This window comes from Pundamilia nyererei, unplaced genomic scaffold (genome assembly GCF_000239375.1).
Source record: "Pundamilia nyererei isolate P.nyererei 1_Seehausen unplaced genomic scaffold, PunNye1.0 scaffold00002, whole genome shotgun sequence".
In the NCBI taxonomy this organism is placed as follows: Eukaryota; Metazoa; Chordata; class Actinopteri; order Cichliformes; family Cichlidae; genus Pundamilia; species Pundamilia nyererei.
In genome coordinates, this window is record NW_005187403.1 from 9,899,512 (window position 1) to 9,917,636 (window position 18,125).

The window sequence follows — 18,125 nt, forward strand, 5'->3', positions numbered from 1 at the left end:
ATAATTAACACTAGGAGGAGCTAAATCAAGGAGGAAGTGATCAGTATAGCCCTTCATACAGGTTATTACAATATAAGGACTACTGGCATTGTTTTCGCCTTGTGTTTGTTGTATGGAAACCCCTTTCTGATACGCTTTCTATTAATATGAATTAATAGATTGACATTTTGTAGAGTTCTTTTTCTCATATTTGTTTGTAAATAGTTTGAATGTCCCTTAAGGAGCCTGGAGAACTATTCTTTAAGACTATTTAAAGGAATGACAAGAAATCAGCCTAAGAGCGTTCTGACTGTGTGGAAGAATAAAGGTGGTCATTCCAAATAGAGACTTTCAAGCTTGTTTGTACAGAATTGTTAGAATTTTCCTTATATTCCATATTTTCTTTTATGTAAGGTAGGATCAAGACTTTTTCCACAGTACTACACTTCATTACACCCGTGCTAAATTTACATATAACAAAAAGAAATTGAAAGAAAAAAGTCATTTTTCAAAATATATAATAAGATACGGTACATTTCTCTTTTTGTAATGAATGTAACCTACAAAATAATAGACTATATTTATCTTAATTATAGAGAAACACAAATGTAAAGTAGCAACAACTACAGACAATGAGAGCAGCCGACAACCACATAACAAAAATGTTAATACATGTTGTCGTAAACTCTGTCGAAAATAATACTTTATATATTATATATAACAAAAGAAAAAAAAACATGTTTCAGGCTAATTTATGTGAGGTTGTAGGCTCACGGCCATAAGCTGTATGAAGATGTTTTATGATATGATAAGGGCACAGCTTGAGCTCTGCGCCACCTACTGGCTGAGACGCGTATGAGCGCCAAGCTGATGACGTGGATCGCTCAGTTGACCACCAGAGCAGCAGGATGGCCGACCAGAGTAGGCAAATAAAACTCGCTGCAGCTAAGAAAAAGGTAAAGTATTTTACAATCAACGCAGTCACATATCGCGGAAAGTGTAGTTCCCACTTTGTGTACACAAGTCTGTGTTAACTCTGTTTTCTTGTCTTTTCGTTATGTATATTTTTACGGGGCAAGGGTGTTGTCATTACACGTCGCCCGAGTACTGCACTGTCGCTTGTCCGACATCCTCCGCTCCTCTCGCGGCTCTGTTGCGTAGGAGAGACCGATGTTTTATCGGGGCCTCTGGTGATAGCATTAACTTTCCCAGATTATGTAGACTATTTTTAGTTAGTAGAGACACGCATAGTATCCCACGCTGTTTATTTACTCGCAGATTAACTTGCACCACTTGCTTGGCCGCTTTACTTGACTTTCCATCTGACATTTAAATGTAGTTAAAGCCTAACGTGCTAACCCAGGCAAGTTAACGTTAGCAAGCTAGCTAACTAGCTGATGAATATATGGCTACGTGTGAGTCTAAGGAATGTCGCACAGCAGCCAGCCAGCTTTTTATGTTATCTGCAGGATTTAATTTCATAAGAAAATGTCTAACAAACGGTAGTTTTAAAACAAAGCACTCATTGAGCTTGTAAGCTACCCCTGCAGCACAGTTAGCTGGATGGACTGACGGGGGTGTTTTGACAGCTGACACCCCTCTTCCCTGTCCTGCTGTGTGCTTTGGCTTGGTGTCTTTTTCGGCTAGTCAGAAAGATGGCCTTATCAGATTCAAGAAGTCACTCCTCAGCATTTCTTGCTGGCCCACAAGCTTCACGAATAAGTGGCCATGGTGACATGTCATTTTGCTGCTATTTAGCTTTACTGTTAAAAAAAACAACAACCAGCAGTTCCCGTTAGACAGCTGTTAGAGCCCGCATAGAGCTTTCTGGCATGCTTTAACCGTCATATGCATATCATACGCAGGTTATCATTGTTTAGCGCAACTTATTAACTTGATCCGTCTGAAGCCGGATCTTTCTGCTAGCTGGTGCATTGTTTTGGAATAGGAGCACTGAATTCGTATTTTATTGCCTCATTCATTCAGCTTGATACGACGCTCAAGGTGTTGAGTGTAATTTGTTTGAATTAATATGTATAGTTGGGGACACTTGCAGAGTCCTGGTATTATCTGTGTAACACGTGACAAAATAAATATATATTAGTAGACATTGTTCATCTGCACACGTTTATGGGTGTCTTCTCCATTTCCTACTCAGCTGAAGGAATTTCAACAGAAGAGCTCCCCTGCTAGTGTAGGAGGAGAAAAAGGAGGTGGAGCCAAGAAGAAGAGAAAGGTGAAGGGATCCAGCCAACATGATGCACCTTCACCAGACAGAAACTCTCCAGACAATGTAAGCATAACAGTTTGCTTTATTGTTGTTGTTGTCGTCAAATGTCGTACTCTTTTTGTGCTTGATAGATGGTCATATGATGATTAGCTCTTTGAAGCTGCAGGGTGTTGTATTTGTGTGTTTGGCTGAAGAGCATATATTGCTTTTTGCCAATTATCAGATCAGGTGGCTGATTTTCCATCTAGTTGGCATTTGCTTTACTTACACCTGTCAAATACGCACACAGGGCTAGCAGAGTAGAACTATTTAGACCCCTTTGCAGCGCTGATGACAGACATGTTTACCTAAGAAGAGTGTTGCACATGAGACAGTGTTTTTTAAGCCCCTGACCACAACTTTGGCTTTTACATATTGCAATATGTAGCATAAGGTAAGAATTTCAAGAACTAATATATAATTTTATGAGAAAGTATAAAGTAGTCCTTGTTCTGCTGCACAGATGAGCAGCATTCCAGCTAGAACCTGGAGCAATCTGAGCATGATGAACTGGCTGACTACTATCACCAGCTGCAGTCCAAGTTGCTAGCCAGTTTGGCTAGATAGGCATATTCTGTTATTTGTCTCAAAACACTTACTATTTCCAATATCTTCAATACCACAATGTATATGCTGATTTTTAATAACTTATCCAAAAAAGTACTGGTGTAGCAACTTGCGTGCATATCAGTAACTCACTGTCCTCTACCCCTGTCAGTTTACACTTTATGTCATCTGCTTGTTTCAGCATTCAGGTTCATCAGATTTTTGTTATAGAACATTTAATGGGAGTAATCATAAAATTACACTGATTAAAAAAATGATAGGTTTTCAAGTCTCCTCTCCCGAGAATCCCTCTGTGAATATCAGCCAGTTCTCTACTCTATGCTGCTGCTTTAGGTTTATCCTGTGCTTTAGTAGCACTCTTTATACCTGATAAATAATAATTAATTCCTGATCTTCAAAGCGGTGACTCATTATTCAGCTGTTCATCCATCAGTTCATTTATTTCTTCTGTATATCTGAAGTTGAGCTGAGGTGGCTGCTGGGTATTCAAATTTCCTGTTTCCCTGAGATTTTCTTTTTCTGATTTTCATTACTCACTTGTTTTTCACCATATTTGTACTTGTTTGAGTAAAAAACATAATTAATGTGCTAACAAGACCATTGCTTTGATATTTGTTCTGGTGATTTTAAAAAAGTACTGGCACAAATCGTGTTCAGCAAGTAACACAATCACATTCTTTGAGCTCACTTGACGGTCTACCAAGTTTTGGATTTTTTTAAGAACATTTTTTTGGTATTTACCGGTAATGTCATTTTGATTATTAATGTGGAACACCATCTTCTGCTGTGGCCTGTTTTCAAAGCTCTCTAATCAAATTAAAAGTACCCATGAGAATATGTGTAGTGCTTTCAGACAGCAGTTGCGCATGTGGCGAGAGTCTGCTCGACGACATTTGACCTGCATTTGGATACATTCGTGAGACAGCTGTCACCCTGCTATTAGCAGAAACTCCAGTCTGCAGCATGCTTTCATACACTTCACATATACAACTGAGAGTTGCACTCGATACATCCAGTTGTTACCAGACAAAAGTTGCGTTTTCCTTTTGCTTTTCTATCCTAAAGCATGTTTCCTGTCTTGACTGCCCTCACATGCAACTTTTCCATCTCTGTTACACCCTCTCTTTTTTCACCAGCCAGTCAGCTAAATCTTAAACTTTGAATTTTTAGTGCAGTTATTGCAGTCAGACTATTTTATGCTGCTACTACTACGTTTGAAAAAAATAAATGCTGTGCTTTCCCCAAGCTGTTATTGTAATTGTTATTTAGTTTAAATTACTTTTTTCTCTTGTTAGTTGTTGTGGTTTTTAACAGAATAAAAGAGTCTGTCCAAGTCCAGTCTACATTTACTGCCCTCTTGCATACTTCTAGACCTCCTGCTTGTAGAAATGGCTTCCCTGTGCTTGTTTGTTTACCACTCTGTCACTTTCTGAATTTTTCTCTCCCTTTTCCAATCTCTTTCTCCTCCTTTTCCTGTAGTTTGACAGTTTTCTAAAAGCACTTAGTCAAAGCAATGGAATAGTCCTCCCTCATTATGGCAACTGTCAGGTGAGCTTCTGTCCCTGGCTTTTCTTTCTTTGTTTCCTCCTGATTGTTTTTAATTGTTCTCTGCACCCCTCTGTTGTTGATGTTTGGTGTTTAATATTTTACCCTTCTTCTCTATTCTTACCTTCCTTCAACTGCAACGTTTTCTTTATGTCATGTTGAGCTGGAAGCATGAAAAAGAATTGTCTATAAATTCCTGCCTGTTATTGGTTTTAAATATATATCAGTTTATCGCAGCATTATTGGTGATCTTTAAATAATATTGCATTGCTTTGAATAAATAGTTTCCAGATTCTTGCTAGTTGCACGTTTCTGATGTCAATATCCATGTGTCATCCTGGTGTGTGTGTGTCTCTCTTTATGTGGCAGATTATTGCTTGTACTGGATCAAAGCCACTGAAAACTGAAGCTTTATTTTGCCAAAACTGCATATAGCGTTAATATAGACTAGACATGCTGCAGATATTTCAGAGAGTCTACAATGGGTGGGATCAGTGGCAATGGGGCACCAGTATAGGAACTTCATTTTCAGTGGGACACCTTAATTACTGCTAGAAAGGTGTTTCTATTCATTTTTTACAGTCTAATTTCTTCTTGTCAGCTTCTGTACTCATCTAGATGTAGAAATGATAAAGTTAACAGAAAAGGTTTGGATAGAACACTAGTCTGGTGATTTTTATGCGTGTGTTGTGGTCTCTTTGCAGCTCAAACTGCTACTTCTCTGTACGTTTAAACCCGTGTGTGCATTTCTGTGTATGTGTCGCCTCAGACCTTCGCTGACGTGGAGGCCGTGAGGTCTTCACCTCAGCTGCTGGAGGAGTCAAACAGCGAGCCTGATTACATCTCACCTTTGTCTAACCCCGCTAGCGCTAACACTGCTACTAACTCTGAGTCTGTCGATCACAACACTGACCTCCAGGTGTGTCTCTCCTATGTTTCTCTTTCCTTCTCAGTCTTGAAAAAAATATTTTGTCCTGTCATTGTTGCACCACACGGCCATAAAACTGCATTGTCATTCTAAGCATCAGTGTGAACAGTTCCTTTTTCATTTGCTGCATTTGTATTAATTTATACATGTTATAATAGGAACAACAGTTTCAGCACAGGCCATTTATGTGACTTTTTTATTATTATTATTTTTTCTATTACACATATTCCTCTCTTTATCAAATGTGCTGACTGTCTCCCTTTTATCTATATTTGTCGCTTATGCTCTCTGTTTTCTGCTTTCAATTTTTGTCTCCCTGCAGGATTACTCTGATACCAACGGCAACGAGAATTCAATGGAGGAAAATAGGTGGGTTCTGTCATAGAATCGTGATTATATATCTATGTATCGGTAATTAAAGAGAAGGGTATTGAAGGGGGACTGTTCTGAACTATGACATGTTTACAGTTTGGAGACAATAGATTATTTTCAAAGGCAGGCACTTGCTGTAACATCCATGTTCTGAAAGCTTGGTATCCCACACATCATTACATAAAATATGTGTGTTTTGAACTCATGGATTATTATAATATATGTATCTTATAGAATGAATACAGCAAGCAACACTTTTTCCAGTATACCTTTTTTTATGTAGCCGTATGCTAGCTTATAAAGTGAAGTGGTTCATGTAAGCTACTGAGTGTTTGTTGATGTGTGTGTCCATGTCATCCTGCAGACCGCTGTCTTCCACAGAGAGCCTGCGACAGCTCTCGCAGCAACTGAACGGCCTGGTCTCTGAGGTACGCACACTTCTTTCATACGGAGTTCGGCTTTTAACAATAACACACCACCACTACCACCACCGATGTGGCGTTTTAATCAGGAAGCGTTGCGTCTATTCTGGGTAGGAATGCACTGAAAGCATTTTCAGTTTCGCCAGTCATTCCCAGTGGTCTGAAGCACGCTGACAGCATCAACTGGTGCACTAAAATAGTTTGATAGATCTTCTTTTAACTTTAATTTTGTTAGGTCAAACCACAAACATTGCTTTTTCTCAGGTTTCTAAGACCGTTTCCAGTGAATTCTTGTCATGTTATTACTAAAGTGCTGTTTCCCATTGTGGTGAAGTAGATGTCCTACTGTGGATGACGAATCAGTTTTTTATCTGCAGTTCATCCACTATATTAAACACGTTTAAAGTTTCTCCTATGAATGGCAACAGAAACGGTGCCACAGATTCCCTGACAATGCTTATTTACCTTAAAACATCTGATATTTTTCTGTGTGGGAAGCACATTAATGTCTGCTTCGATGTGTCTTTTAGTCATCTGCTGCATATGTGAATGGAGATGGCGCACCTCCTCTGAGTGAGCGAGAACTGGAGGTAAGAAGAAGAAACTTTTTTTTGTTGAGTTTTTGACATTCTAAAGCCTGAATTACAAGTCACTTAACTCATACAGTAGTATCCAAAAGCCATGCAAGTGGAACAAATGAGTTTCCAAGATTAATGAAGGTATTCTAATATTACCCCCCCATTGTTTATATAACTGGTAAGTCATCTTTATGGTGAGGAGTATAGTAGAAGTTCAGATATCCAGCAATATTGTTGCAGAGACTTTGTATGAAGGAGCAGGTCTTACAAGTGACACTTTAATAGGTTTGTATGAATGCTCCTCTCCTTCTCAACTCGCTCCATTTATCAGTTTAATAGCCATCACATGTTTTATTTAATTATTTGATCCACTTCTCATTATTAGTAGAACATATGCACTACTTGTCATGGTGCTATTTTTGCCTCCATGTTAATAATTCACATTTAAATTTTCTCCTCCTCCTCCCCCCATGTGTTCTTTGTTTGACTTTTGCCACTGCACTTTATTCCTCTCTTTTGTTTTCTTTTTTTTTTTTTTCCTTTTCCCTTTCCTTACCCGGATGCATGCGTGCACGTGATAGAGTCGAAACCAGGAGCTGGCAGCCGCCCTGGAATCCAGCAACCTAACAAACTCTCAGCTCACTACCAAGCTAGACCAGCTGGTAAGAAGCTGTGTGTATGCATAATCATGTGCACATCTTTGTGTGATTGCAGTAACACTCGTCTCCCTCTGCCCCTAATCACTCTTATCAGTGCATGCATTTTAATGCATTCTTCATGTCATCTTGAGTAACCATAACCTTTAAAAAGAATTATGGTTGGCATGGTTTTAGTGGTATTTATTTATTTTTTTGTTTTGTTAGCTTAACTAAAATTTCTTCAGAGAATTAACAACGGCAGCATGATTGATCCTTTCTGTGCACCTTGTGACCAGAGCAGTCATAACCTGATAGTAGATGCAGGATTGTGTGGCATTTTGAGTTTAGCAATATAACCAGAGCTCCAAGCTTTAAAACCACATGAAAGATTAACAAAACATTAATAACAGAATAGGTTTACTATTTTAGTGCTCGGTGCTATTATTGTCCTGTCTGGCATGAACATGAGGTCTGTGCCAGAATTTTGGTTATGCTTTATAGGCTAACACTGTGTAGCACTGCTGTGATGATTAAAAGTGTGTATATACAAGACTTTTCCCCAACTTAAATATATATCCTGTTGGTCTGGCAGACACAGCAATCTCAGGAGCTTACAGATCAGCTACAAAAGGTATTTTTGTTCTCCTCTTTTTACCTTCTATTTGTATCTGTGTAATTCTTTATTTTCTTTGTTATTGTAATGTTTTGCTCTTTGTTATTAATCAACTTAATTTTTTTCTTTCTTCAGGAGCGAAAAGAATTTGAACAGAGATTTTCAAAAGAGCAAGGCGCCATGCGGGAGCAATTACAGGTACATTCGCTTACCCAAATGCATAAATTTAATTTGTCCTATGGAGCAACTTTATTTGTCACTTAATAGTGTCGTTGTATTACAGTGTGATGTGGCAGTGCATAATGCCAGAGTGCACTGAGTTGCACTTGTATAAAATGTTATCCAACAACATACACTGCCCTTTTTAACACTTCCTATATTGTTAATTAACTCTAACAAGAGTAAATAATCTACTGTGTGTAATTACTCTGAGAAATTAGAATTTTCTGTATGTTTCATTAATCAGGTCTTGTTAGTGAAGTCAGCTGACTTTATCTAGTCTTATATGAAGAATGGTGCTCTTTGTTCGTATGTCCTCTTCCAAGGTTCATATCCAGACCATTGGCATACTAGTAGCTGAGAAATCGGAGCTACAAACAGCACTACAATACACACAACAGGCTGCACGGCAGAAAACAGGTGTGTGTGTTTGGGGGGAGGGGGTTTTATTTTTTTTAAATAATAACCTTGGCAATGGTTTATCGCTGCAGCAGTTAACGGTGTGTATGTGTGTGCCTCTTTCTCCTTGTATGTGTGTGTGCATGCATGTTAAGCTGAGGCAGAGGAGCTGAATAACCGTCTGCAATCAACAAAGCAGAGAGTGTCAGAACTTGAAAGAACTCTCTCTTCTGTCTCATTGCAGCAGAAACAGTTTGAAAAGGTAACAGCCAATCCAGCAATCACTTGCATATGAGTAATGCAAATAAATGAACTCGTAAGAAGGCAGTGTTACCTAATTTAGCTGATCGCACGTATTGTCTGTGTGGTTGTTTTTAATAGGTTTCTATGATGTTTTTGTCTTGCTGAGTCTTTATTTTTTTTATTTTTTGTCCTCAGCACAACAAAGAGCTTGAAAAGGAAAGAGACAATCTGAGATTGGAGGTGTTTAGACTAAAGTAAGTCATTTTATCCTGACTTGCCTGAGGAGATTTTTTTTATATGGTCTTTGTATTTTGAATGCTTTGATTCTTTGTAATGGAAGAGTTGGCTTGAACAGGTTTCCCAAGTCTTGTCTGGATATGGCGAGTTTAAAATAAACACTGAATTTGTTTGTTCACAGCAATTTGAGTGAGGAGTCGAAGCAGCAGAGCTCGGAGCTGTCAGAGCAGATAAAACTGAGTACACAAGAAAATGCCGCAATGAAGTTGGAGGTAGAAGATCTTCGCAAGAGGCTCGAGATAACTGACCTCATGTTACAGCAGGTCTGTTGAATTCCAGGAAAACACCGTTCATTCACGTATGAATTCATCTTTCTCCTACCACATGCTGGAAGTAGTGGAACAACTCCAGAGTCAATGTCTAGGAGGCCAGTGTTTGAATATTGTATGGCCGACAGTAATTCTAGTTTTCCTACTGATTTCTTCCAGTGCTCAAGTCAGTCAGATCCTACCAGTGCCAGCCAGCAGGTTCAGTTACTGCTGGAAGAGAAGCAGCAGGTGGAGGCGCACAATCACCAGGTTTACATGGACCTTTGTCTTATCATTGGCTTCTGTGTTTGACTGCTGTCTGTGTTAATATTCAATATATTTTGTACCTATTCCATTACTGATTAAGCAATATAGAAAAGTTAAAAAAAGAAGACTTAATTATTATTATTTTATTTACATTTGTGATGATGTAGCTTATGGAGTCCATTGCCCAGCTGAAGACAGAGAGGGATTGTTATGCAGTGCAGATCCAGGAAGAAGGTCGTGTGTGGAAGGACAAAACTGAACAACTGCTAACACAGGTACAGTAACATCAGCATGGCTTATGGTTTCACTATAGCTTTGAATAAAGAGCGAAAATGGTAGTGCTGCTTCTTTTGTGTGGGTTTTTTGTTTGTTTGTTTTTTTGTATTTAAGCCTAATTAGTGGGTGGGTGTGTGTGTGTGTCAAGGTTTCTCTGGTGGCAGAAGAGAGGGATAGAAACATCAACCGGGTGCAAGAACTGGAGGCCAGCATTGCAGAGTTAAGAAATGCTGCAGGTGAGTAGTGCACACAACCCTCATCTAGTGCCTCTTCCTTTTCCTCATTAGTTTTCATGTCTTCTTAATGTGGCAAAGATCAAGAAACACAAAAGTCAGAAGGAGAGCAGATGGGGCTGCAGTAAGTGATCTGCAGTTTCGGGATTAACATTAGCCCCATTGTGCGTTTATTGTCAGGTCTTCCTGCTTATAACCTTGTAAAATATTATTTTAATGTTTAGTTTAGCATATATGTTAAAAGCATATCAAATATAGCATTCAAAATACTGGCCATATGTGACACAGCTGCAGTATTTGTGTTTAGTAGAATTAGAAATCTTGATAATTGGTGTTTTTTCTCTTCTAGCGTTATTATCCCAGGAGAGAGAAGCTCAGCATGGCACAGAGCATCAGTCCTCAGGACCATCAGAAAATGAAGTGGCTTTGCAGGAGGCCCTTAATGCCCTACAACAAGAGAAAGATGCCATTACGTCACAGTATCAGGCACAGGTGTGCTTCACATTGTTTTCTCCAAACCCATTTTAATGGGTTAATGTGACTCATATATAGTTTCATATACACTTAAAAGGAGCACATATTGATTTTTCCCTTTCTGGATGTTTCAAAGAGAGTTGGTGCTTTCATTGCACCTCTTACATTTGAAGTGTGTTAATCATCCTCTGTAATACTTCCACAGCTGAGGGACAACGAGCAGCTGAGCCGTATGTGTGCAGAGCAGGAGTCGCGTCTGGGGGAGCTGGAGCGTCAGGTGGAGAGCCAAACCCAGGAGGCTGAGGACCGCCGACGCATGCTAGAGGATGTTCAGTCAGACAAGGCCACTATTAGCCGTGCTCTCACCCAGAACCGAACACTGAAGGACCAGCTGGCTGAGCTACAGAACGGTTTTGTCAAACTGGTGAGGCTGAAAATCTTACTATCTGTTTATTTTTAGAGGACACCCTTAGTTACCACTATAACTGCCTTATTTTTGCACCACAGTGCTCAGAATTCTACTTTTTCTGCTGGTTTTTAATTTCATAATTTCCTTTTTTCTCTTTGAATTTATGCTCTCATAATCTGTTTTGGGTTTTTTTTTTTGTTTGTTTGTTTGTTTGTTTGAAACCAGTGTTGGTCAAGTTACTTGAAAAAAGTAATCAGTAACTAATTACTGATTACTTTCCCAAAAAAGTAATCCCGTTACTTTACTGATTACTTATTTTCAAAAGTAATTAATTACATAGTTACTTAGTTCCGTTTTAAAAACACGATTTACAACCTGAAGAGGTGATAAAGCGATAGATCTTTCAGCCCAATTCTACTTTTTCTACATAATCCATCATACAAAATGTAATCAAATGGAAAAGTCTCTTTTTTTAACTTGTTTTATCAGTTTTAATCTTTTAACTTTATGCATCAAGCAAAAATTTAATTATATGCAAGATTCTCTGACTTGAATAAATTAGTTTAACATTTAAAGCTATTTTCTGCACATTCCAGCACATAAAATAAAATATTTTTTGTGTTTACACTCAGTCTTTCAAATAGATGCAAGTAAAACACAGCAGAAAATAAATAAAGTCAAAGACTCAGCGGTCCTGTTGCTCTATTTTCACCTGTAAAGCAGGACTGGGGGTAGGCGGCGGTTTATCCTGGTGCAGGTGTGCAGCGGTCAGTTGAAGAATCCGCGAGTTTCTCTGTGAGTTTCCCATTACGTCGTTGCGCTCTCGGTGCTTGCTTGGAAGTTTAGGGGTTTTTTTCGCTGTAAAAAGAAGTTTTCTTCCCAGACACGATGGACACTAATGTTTTTGTCACTTTTTATGGAATCAAACTCAAAGTAAGGTCAGTACTTCCACGCTTTAAACACTGCACGCTCATACTCTCTCCCGCACTCGATATGTGATCCATTGTTGATCTGCACACAGCTGTTGTCATCAACGGCGCACTTGCTTACGTCACTGTCGTGAGACATTCTCGCAAAAAAATCACGGTTTTAGTAACGCAGTAACGCAGCGTTCCTACGGGAAAGTAACGGTAATCTAATTACCGTCTTTGCAATAGTAATCCCTTACTTTACTCATTACTTGAAAAAGTAATCAGATTACAGTAACGCATTACTGCCCATCTCTGTTTGAAACAGAGCTGTGTTTTGTTAGTAAGTATCTGATTGACCTCAGTGGTGCTTGACACGTCTGTCTTTAAACCGAAATTCCTGTTACTCCTTCATTCTAACAGACGAATGAGAACATGGAGTTGACTACAGCCATCCAATCAGAACAACATGTGAAAAAGGAGCTTGCACGCAGAATGGGTGAATTGCAAGAGGAGTTGCACAACGTCAAGGAGCAGGTGAGGTCACACACAGCACTCCCCTAAAGCAAACACAGATGAAAAGTCAGCTGAATATGCACTCACTTGCTGTTTGTCTTCATGCTTTGTCCTCTTCTATTTTCTTGCCTCCAGCTTGAGCTGAAATGTACAGAAGCTCAGGGTCTGATGGAGCAGAGGGATCAGGTAGCGGCACATCTCCAGCAGTACTGTGCTGGCTACCAGGCCCTGGTCTCAGAGAGGGAACAAATTCACCAACAGTATCTGCAGCAGAGTCAGCTAATGGACCGACTACAGCACGATGAAAGCAATGGCCGTGCACAGCTGGAGATGAGTCACAGTCAGCTTAAACAAGCCCATGTATGTATATAAGACCTTTTTAATATATACATCTGTGACCAGTCTGTGTAGATGGTGTTGTGATTCTAGAATTCAGTACAATAATACATTGCAATATAGAACATAAAGTATGTTCATATTCATCCTGTCAGCTGAACTGCTGTGGTAAATCTGTCAGGCCTGATAGTTCTGAGGGGGATTAGTGCAGCTTTGAGCTGTACTAATGATTATTGGGACACTTTGCAGCAGTTCGCTTGGCCATCGTGTTTAATGCTTCAGGGTGTTGCTCCTTCTCGGGTTTCCTAACTTAATGGATTCAGCACTTAAGTTAGGCCCATTCTGTTGCCTCTGTACATGCCATTAGAGAGAAGGTGGAGTGGAAAGGCAGAGCTGGTATTAGTGTTTTTATACTGCAGAAAATACATTTTGAAATGATTTCAGATTAAGGTATTTTTATGCATAGAAAAATTTATAATTTTGACATGACTGTTTTAATATGATCTAATCTATACTGGCCATCTTCAAGGAAAACTGCAGTCTGTTTTTATTATTTATTTATGTTTTTCCTTAACACTCTCAAAAACGCACTCTAATTGTTTTTCGTTACCGTTTCTTCCTGCAGGAGCATCTGGAACAGTTAGTCAGAGACAATGAGCAGCTGAAAGCTGAGGTGAAAGAGCTGCTCAACAGCTCTGCTCTTATGACATCACCCAGAGACCAAGGTAATCTCTCTGTTACTGACAAGTTTGCACTTTCTGCCTTGTTTTCCTTTGGTGAGAGATTTCCTGCAATTTAAAAATAATTATCTCTAAAGTTATAATAGTATAGTGGCTTTATCCTGTCTCTTTTTAAATAACAGTGTCACAATTTCTTAATTTGAAGCAGATAATATGTTGTTACAGCAGAAACTGCAGATTAAGGCTAATCTGTTCAAAATGAAGAAGTGCAGTTTTTTTTTTTTGTGTACTAGCAACAAAACCGGAAAGCATTAAGTGCTGCTGCACCATGTGTTTCATTAGTGTGATAGGTTTTTAAGGAATTAAAAAATAGTTGTACATGTCATATCATTTTAGGAGATGGAGTGGAAAGCCAGTCCCTGCAAGAAAGTCCAACAGAGTCTTCCCCCATAGTTATTCCAGAGGATTTTGAGAGCCAGAAAGAGATGGTAAAGAGATGTTTCCAGCTCATGCAAATGTTCTGTTTTTCTTTCGTTTACAGTCTTTTTATTTTTTTTAACATCACATCTTAGTCTAAAGTTCATATTTTTATGTCCAGTGCCATTCTATGGTGAATTATATGGTTTAATTTTATGGCATGAAACAAAAGTATGACCTTACCCTCATTTCTATTTCGTGTTGCCTTGCAGGAGGATTTTATTCGTGGAGCTCTGGCTCAACTGGAGGCAGAGAGGGACGAGGCCAGAAGGCAACTGGAGGAGGAGCGCAGGCTTCACATAGCAGCCCGGCACCAGGCCAGCGTCACCCTAAGTCTGGAGCAGCAGCGCCACAGCCAAACACCTGTTAATGACCACGAGCACGGTCACAGTCACGGTCAACACAGTCACTGTGAACACAGTCACTGTGAACACAGCCATGAGCATTCAGGTCAGAAGCATTTGTGTTTGTGCAATTTTGCAGATCTTTCTACAACTAAAAGACTTAAATTCTCTGGAGAGTAACAAGTGTGTGTGCCAGTTTACTCTTTTACTCTTGTTTATTTTCATGCCATGTAAACAGTTTTTCCCCCCTTTCCGTTATTGCTTGAACAGAAGGAGGAGTGCCGGTGGAAGTTCATCAGGCCCTGCAAGCTGCAATGGAGAAGCTGCAGCAGCGTTTCACATCCCTAATGCAAGAGAAAGCAGACCTGAAGGAGAGGGTGGAGGAACTGGAGCACCGCTGCATCCAGCTGTCTGGAGAGACTGACACTATAGGTGAGTGTTTTATAGGTTGTTGTTCTTAGTCCTGTTTCATATGTAATCATTTGTTCCTCATATTCATTTCTGTTATGTATATTTTTGCAGGCGAGTATATTGCTCTGTACCAGAGTCAGCGGGCTATTATGAAACAGAAGCATCAAGAGAAAGAGCAATACATCAGCATGCTGGCCCAAGACAAAGAGGAGATGAAGGTACTGATGTCTTTTAATGCAGAAGGAATGTCACAGTAATATCTTTTATGCAATATTAATGAAAACAAAAGACATGACAAAATATGCAGGTGCCTAAGTTTTTGAAGATTGTTTGCACAGACAAAAGTCTTTCTTCCTATGAACACTTTTCTTTCTCACATCTTAAAGTTTTACCTGGTCATCGCTAAAAAAGTGTGCCATACTTAACATGATTGTTGTCCTTTGTGTCCACTATTTATCCCTTCTGCCCAATAGGCAAAGCTGGCTGAGCTGCAGGATCTTGTGATGAGGCTGGTAGCTGAGAGGAATGATTGGTACAACCGCTACACTGGAGCTGTAGCCGGCATGGGCACAGTAAACCCTGACCTGCTTCCTGTTGGACAGGAACACACTCACCCAGACCACCAAGCACACACGCACACAGAGCTTGATGCGGCCACTGGAGCAGGTAAGCAAAACCAGTTATGCTAATCATGATTGTTTTACAGCAGGTGGATTTTAAAGACCAAATATAAACATACCCACACTTCCACACAACCCCACAGGTAGGTGAGTTTGATCCTGTCTATTGTGTTGGGATATTTGTGTGTACAGTGAAGCTTATTTTAAACTCATAGTCCTGGAAGACTTTATCCACTGATGTGTGAGTCTGAAAGGCAGAAAGAGTGGTCCTTTAGCGCTTCAACTGTTCTGCCTCTTTTTTCAAAATATATTTTAATTCATATTTCCAATAACATCACTGTTCTGTACCTTTTTTTTCTCTGCTGCATAAGCTATGGAGGACATCCCTCTGTCAGAACCTGCCGCCGGTCTTGAAGCTTCCTCATCCCAGATGCTGTTGACTGGATCTGGCCAGACTGACTCCAAGCCCCTGGTGCCTAAAGAGGACGCCACAGCCCAGCAAATCATGCAGCTGCTTCAGGAGATCCAGAACCCTCAAGGAGCTCAAAGATCACCCCCTTTTCTGGGAGAAAACCCCTGCATCCCCTTCTTTTACCGGCCTGACGAACAGGACGAAGTAAAGATCCTGGTGGTGTGAGATGTGTGTGTGTGTGTGTGTGTGTGTGTGTGTGTGTGTGTGTGTGTGTGTGTGTGTGTGTGTGTAAACATGAGAAATGTTGGACTTGTGTTGAAGTGTGGGAAATATTAAATCCTACAGTTTACCACGTCTGTAGCTTACTGATGATCTTCTCAAACACTTCATAATATTGGAAACCTTACGTGACTGGTCGAAGATGCACGAATGTCGTTGACCCAGTTACATTAAAACACCCGCCCCCGTTCCGCGTGTCAGCACTACTGTGTGTGAGGCTTAATTGAGAGGATTTTGTATTTGCTGTTTGTTTTTATGTTCTTGTTTGTCCCTGATGCTTTTCCCAGCGAGGAAGTGGTCAGTATTCCTAAATGCAATCGGATTTTTTTTTCTCCACCTCAGTTTTGAATTCCCATCTCACACATATGTGCAATAAATGGGGCCGTATATCCTGTCCCCTCGCTGATAGAATACTGAAAGAGCTGTCAAGTATTAACAGCCTGTTTGTGTGCAACTTTATTCAAGTGCAAATGTCAGTTTAAATCCACTGTACACATGCCAAAAAACAAAACAAAAAGAGAGAGAGAGAGCATCACATGTGAATGTAATAACCTCAATATTAACCTGTATGTGTGTTTAATGTGAAGTGAGGAGAGGGGATGCAGAAAGAGCATATCAGGTTGGGTAACTAATGAGTGTGGAGTGAGATGTAAGGTGAAGTTAAGTGAGTGAAAGGGGTTTAGTGCACATAAAAGCTTTTAAACTGTAGGCGGTGTTCAGTTTTGAAGTCAAGAGCTCGCTACGTTACATAATTCAGGAAGATGGATGTTGCTGATTGGTACTGTTCTTTTTCCTCCAGACACTGAAAAGAAGTCATGTTTGTACATTGTAAAATGTTCGTATTTGTGATTTTTTTTTTTCTTCTTATGTTTTGTCCTGTTAGACTGAAAAGGCATCACCTTTATAGGGTATAGGGCATAGATGGAGCTTAGAGACCCATGAAGTTAAGCAGTTACTCAGTTATAAAGGCAGTGAAGTCATCTTCTCCTAACAGTCGTGTGGATAAAGTAAATGTAAACATAAATATTAGTGGTTGGGGTGCTGTGCTGCTGCTGACTGCTTTTCACATTATTTCATCTTTGCAGTTATTGCAATTTTTGGGGAAGTTGCTTATAGTTTAATGTCTATACCTGCAGCTACACATCATCTTTTTTCCTCAAATCAGGTAATCTGGGGTATTTGGCTGACCTCATCACAGACTCGGTCACTCGTCTCATTTCATCTTATCCCTAACCACGCCTTTGCTGTCTCGGGGTCTTTAAGTTTCCAAACAAATCGACACTAAAAACACGAGCCTGTTCTTCTCTGTTACATTTACGTGTAGTTCTACATATCAATGACGAATTGATGCACATCTTTAACAACTGGACTGTGTGAGCATGCGTATGTGGAGGCTGTACGTGTGAAATCCAAACTGTTTTCCTCCTCAGCCAAAATTGCGTCTGTTGTGCTTTGTTTGGTTTGTTTTGGGTTTTTTTTAGGGTTTTTTTGTGGGGGTTGTTTTCTTTTTGTTTGGGTTTTTCTTTTTCTTTTTCTTTTTTTTTTTGTAGAGTTCTATCAGATTATATAAGTATGATTGCACTAAAACTGTACATAGCTTCTCGTTTATCCCACCTCTGCTCCGGCTGCTGGTCGGACAGATGTGTTTCTAACGTGGCTTTTTTGAAGAGAGAGGATCCTATGAAGCTTCATGCCGCACGCTGAGGATTCTGCTAAATTGAGTGTTGATGGAGGTGTGATGAGACACAGTCTAGCCAGATTAAATGAATGAGATAGTAAATTATTTCTACAGGTAAGGGACCATCTAGATTTTGAGAAAAGAAATTCCTCTTTTTAAAAATTAGGAATAAAGTAGGACTGATTTGTTATAGCTGGTAGTTGTATTGGCTACAAAACACTTGAATAAATCTCCTTTGGGCATTAAAAGTCAAGACATTGGGGAAAACTCCCAACATCAGGGCTGAAATTCAAGTTTCTCTGTCTAGCTTTAAGAGAGATTGGAGACTATATTGATTGAATTGTGAAATTGCATCCCTTTATAATTAATCATTCAAATTACCACAGCTGATTTTTTTTTTCCCTTTCTTTCACTTAGACCAAATTTAGGCAACTTCTGTTTTTTGTGTGTCCTTTTTTACTTTTAATGCGCAAGATAAGGGGTCACTG

At 39.6% G+C, this 18,125-nt stretch overlaps 1 protein-coding gene across 5 annotated transcripts; it reads left to right on the plus strand.

Moving 5' to 3' along the window:
* The first annotated feature begins 835 nt into the window (after window positions 1–835).
* Window positions 836–17,453, plus strand: golga2 (golgin A2). Of its 5 annotated transcripts, XM_005720460.1 has the most exons (28): window positions 836–935; window positions 2,138–2,272; window positions 4,295–4,363; window positions 5,130–5,279; window positions 5,611–5,657; window positions 6,025–6,088; window positions 6,613–6,672; window positions 7,242–7,322; window positions 7,891–7,929; window positions 8,047–8,109; window positions 8,457–8,550; window positions 8,685–8,791; window positions 8,968–9,026; window positions 9,191–9,332; window positions 9,498–9,587; window positions 9,752–9,859; window positions 10,009–10,096; window positions 10,443–10,585; window positions 10,773–10,991; window positions 12,308–12,421; window positions 12,536–12,760; window positions 13,362–13,461; window positions 13,813–13,904; window positions 14,106–14,343; window positions 14,508–14,669; window positions 14,760–14,866; window positions 15,122–15,314; window positions 15,640–17,453. In XM_005720460.1, exons 1-28 carry the CDS (start codon window positions 888–890, stop codon window positions 15,903–15,905), a joined length of 3,303 nt encoding a protein of 1,100 aa, XP_005720517.1. In that variant the 5' UTR covers window positions 836–887; the 3' UTR covers window positions 15,906–17,453. The 5 variants fall into 5 exon arrangements, with proteins under 5 accessions (XP_005720517.1, XP_005720519.1, XP_005720520.1 ...); XM_005720462.1 differs by lacking the exon at window positions 7,242–7,322; XM_005720463.1 differs by lacking the exon at window positions 5,130–5,279.
* Window positions 17,454–18,125: the final 672 nt, after the last annotated feature.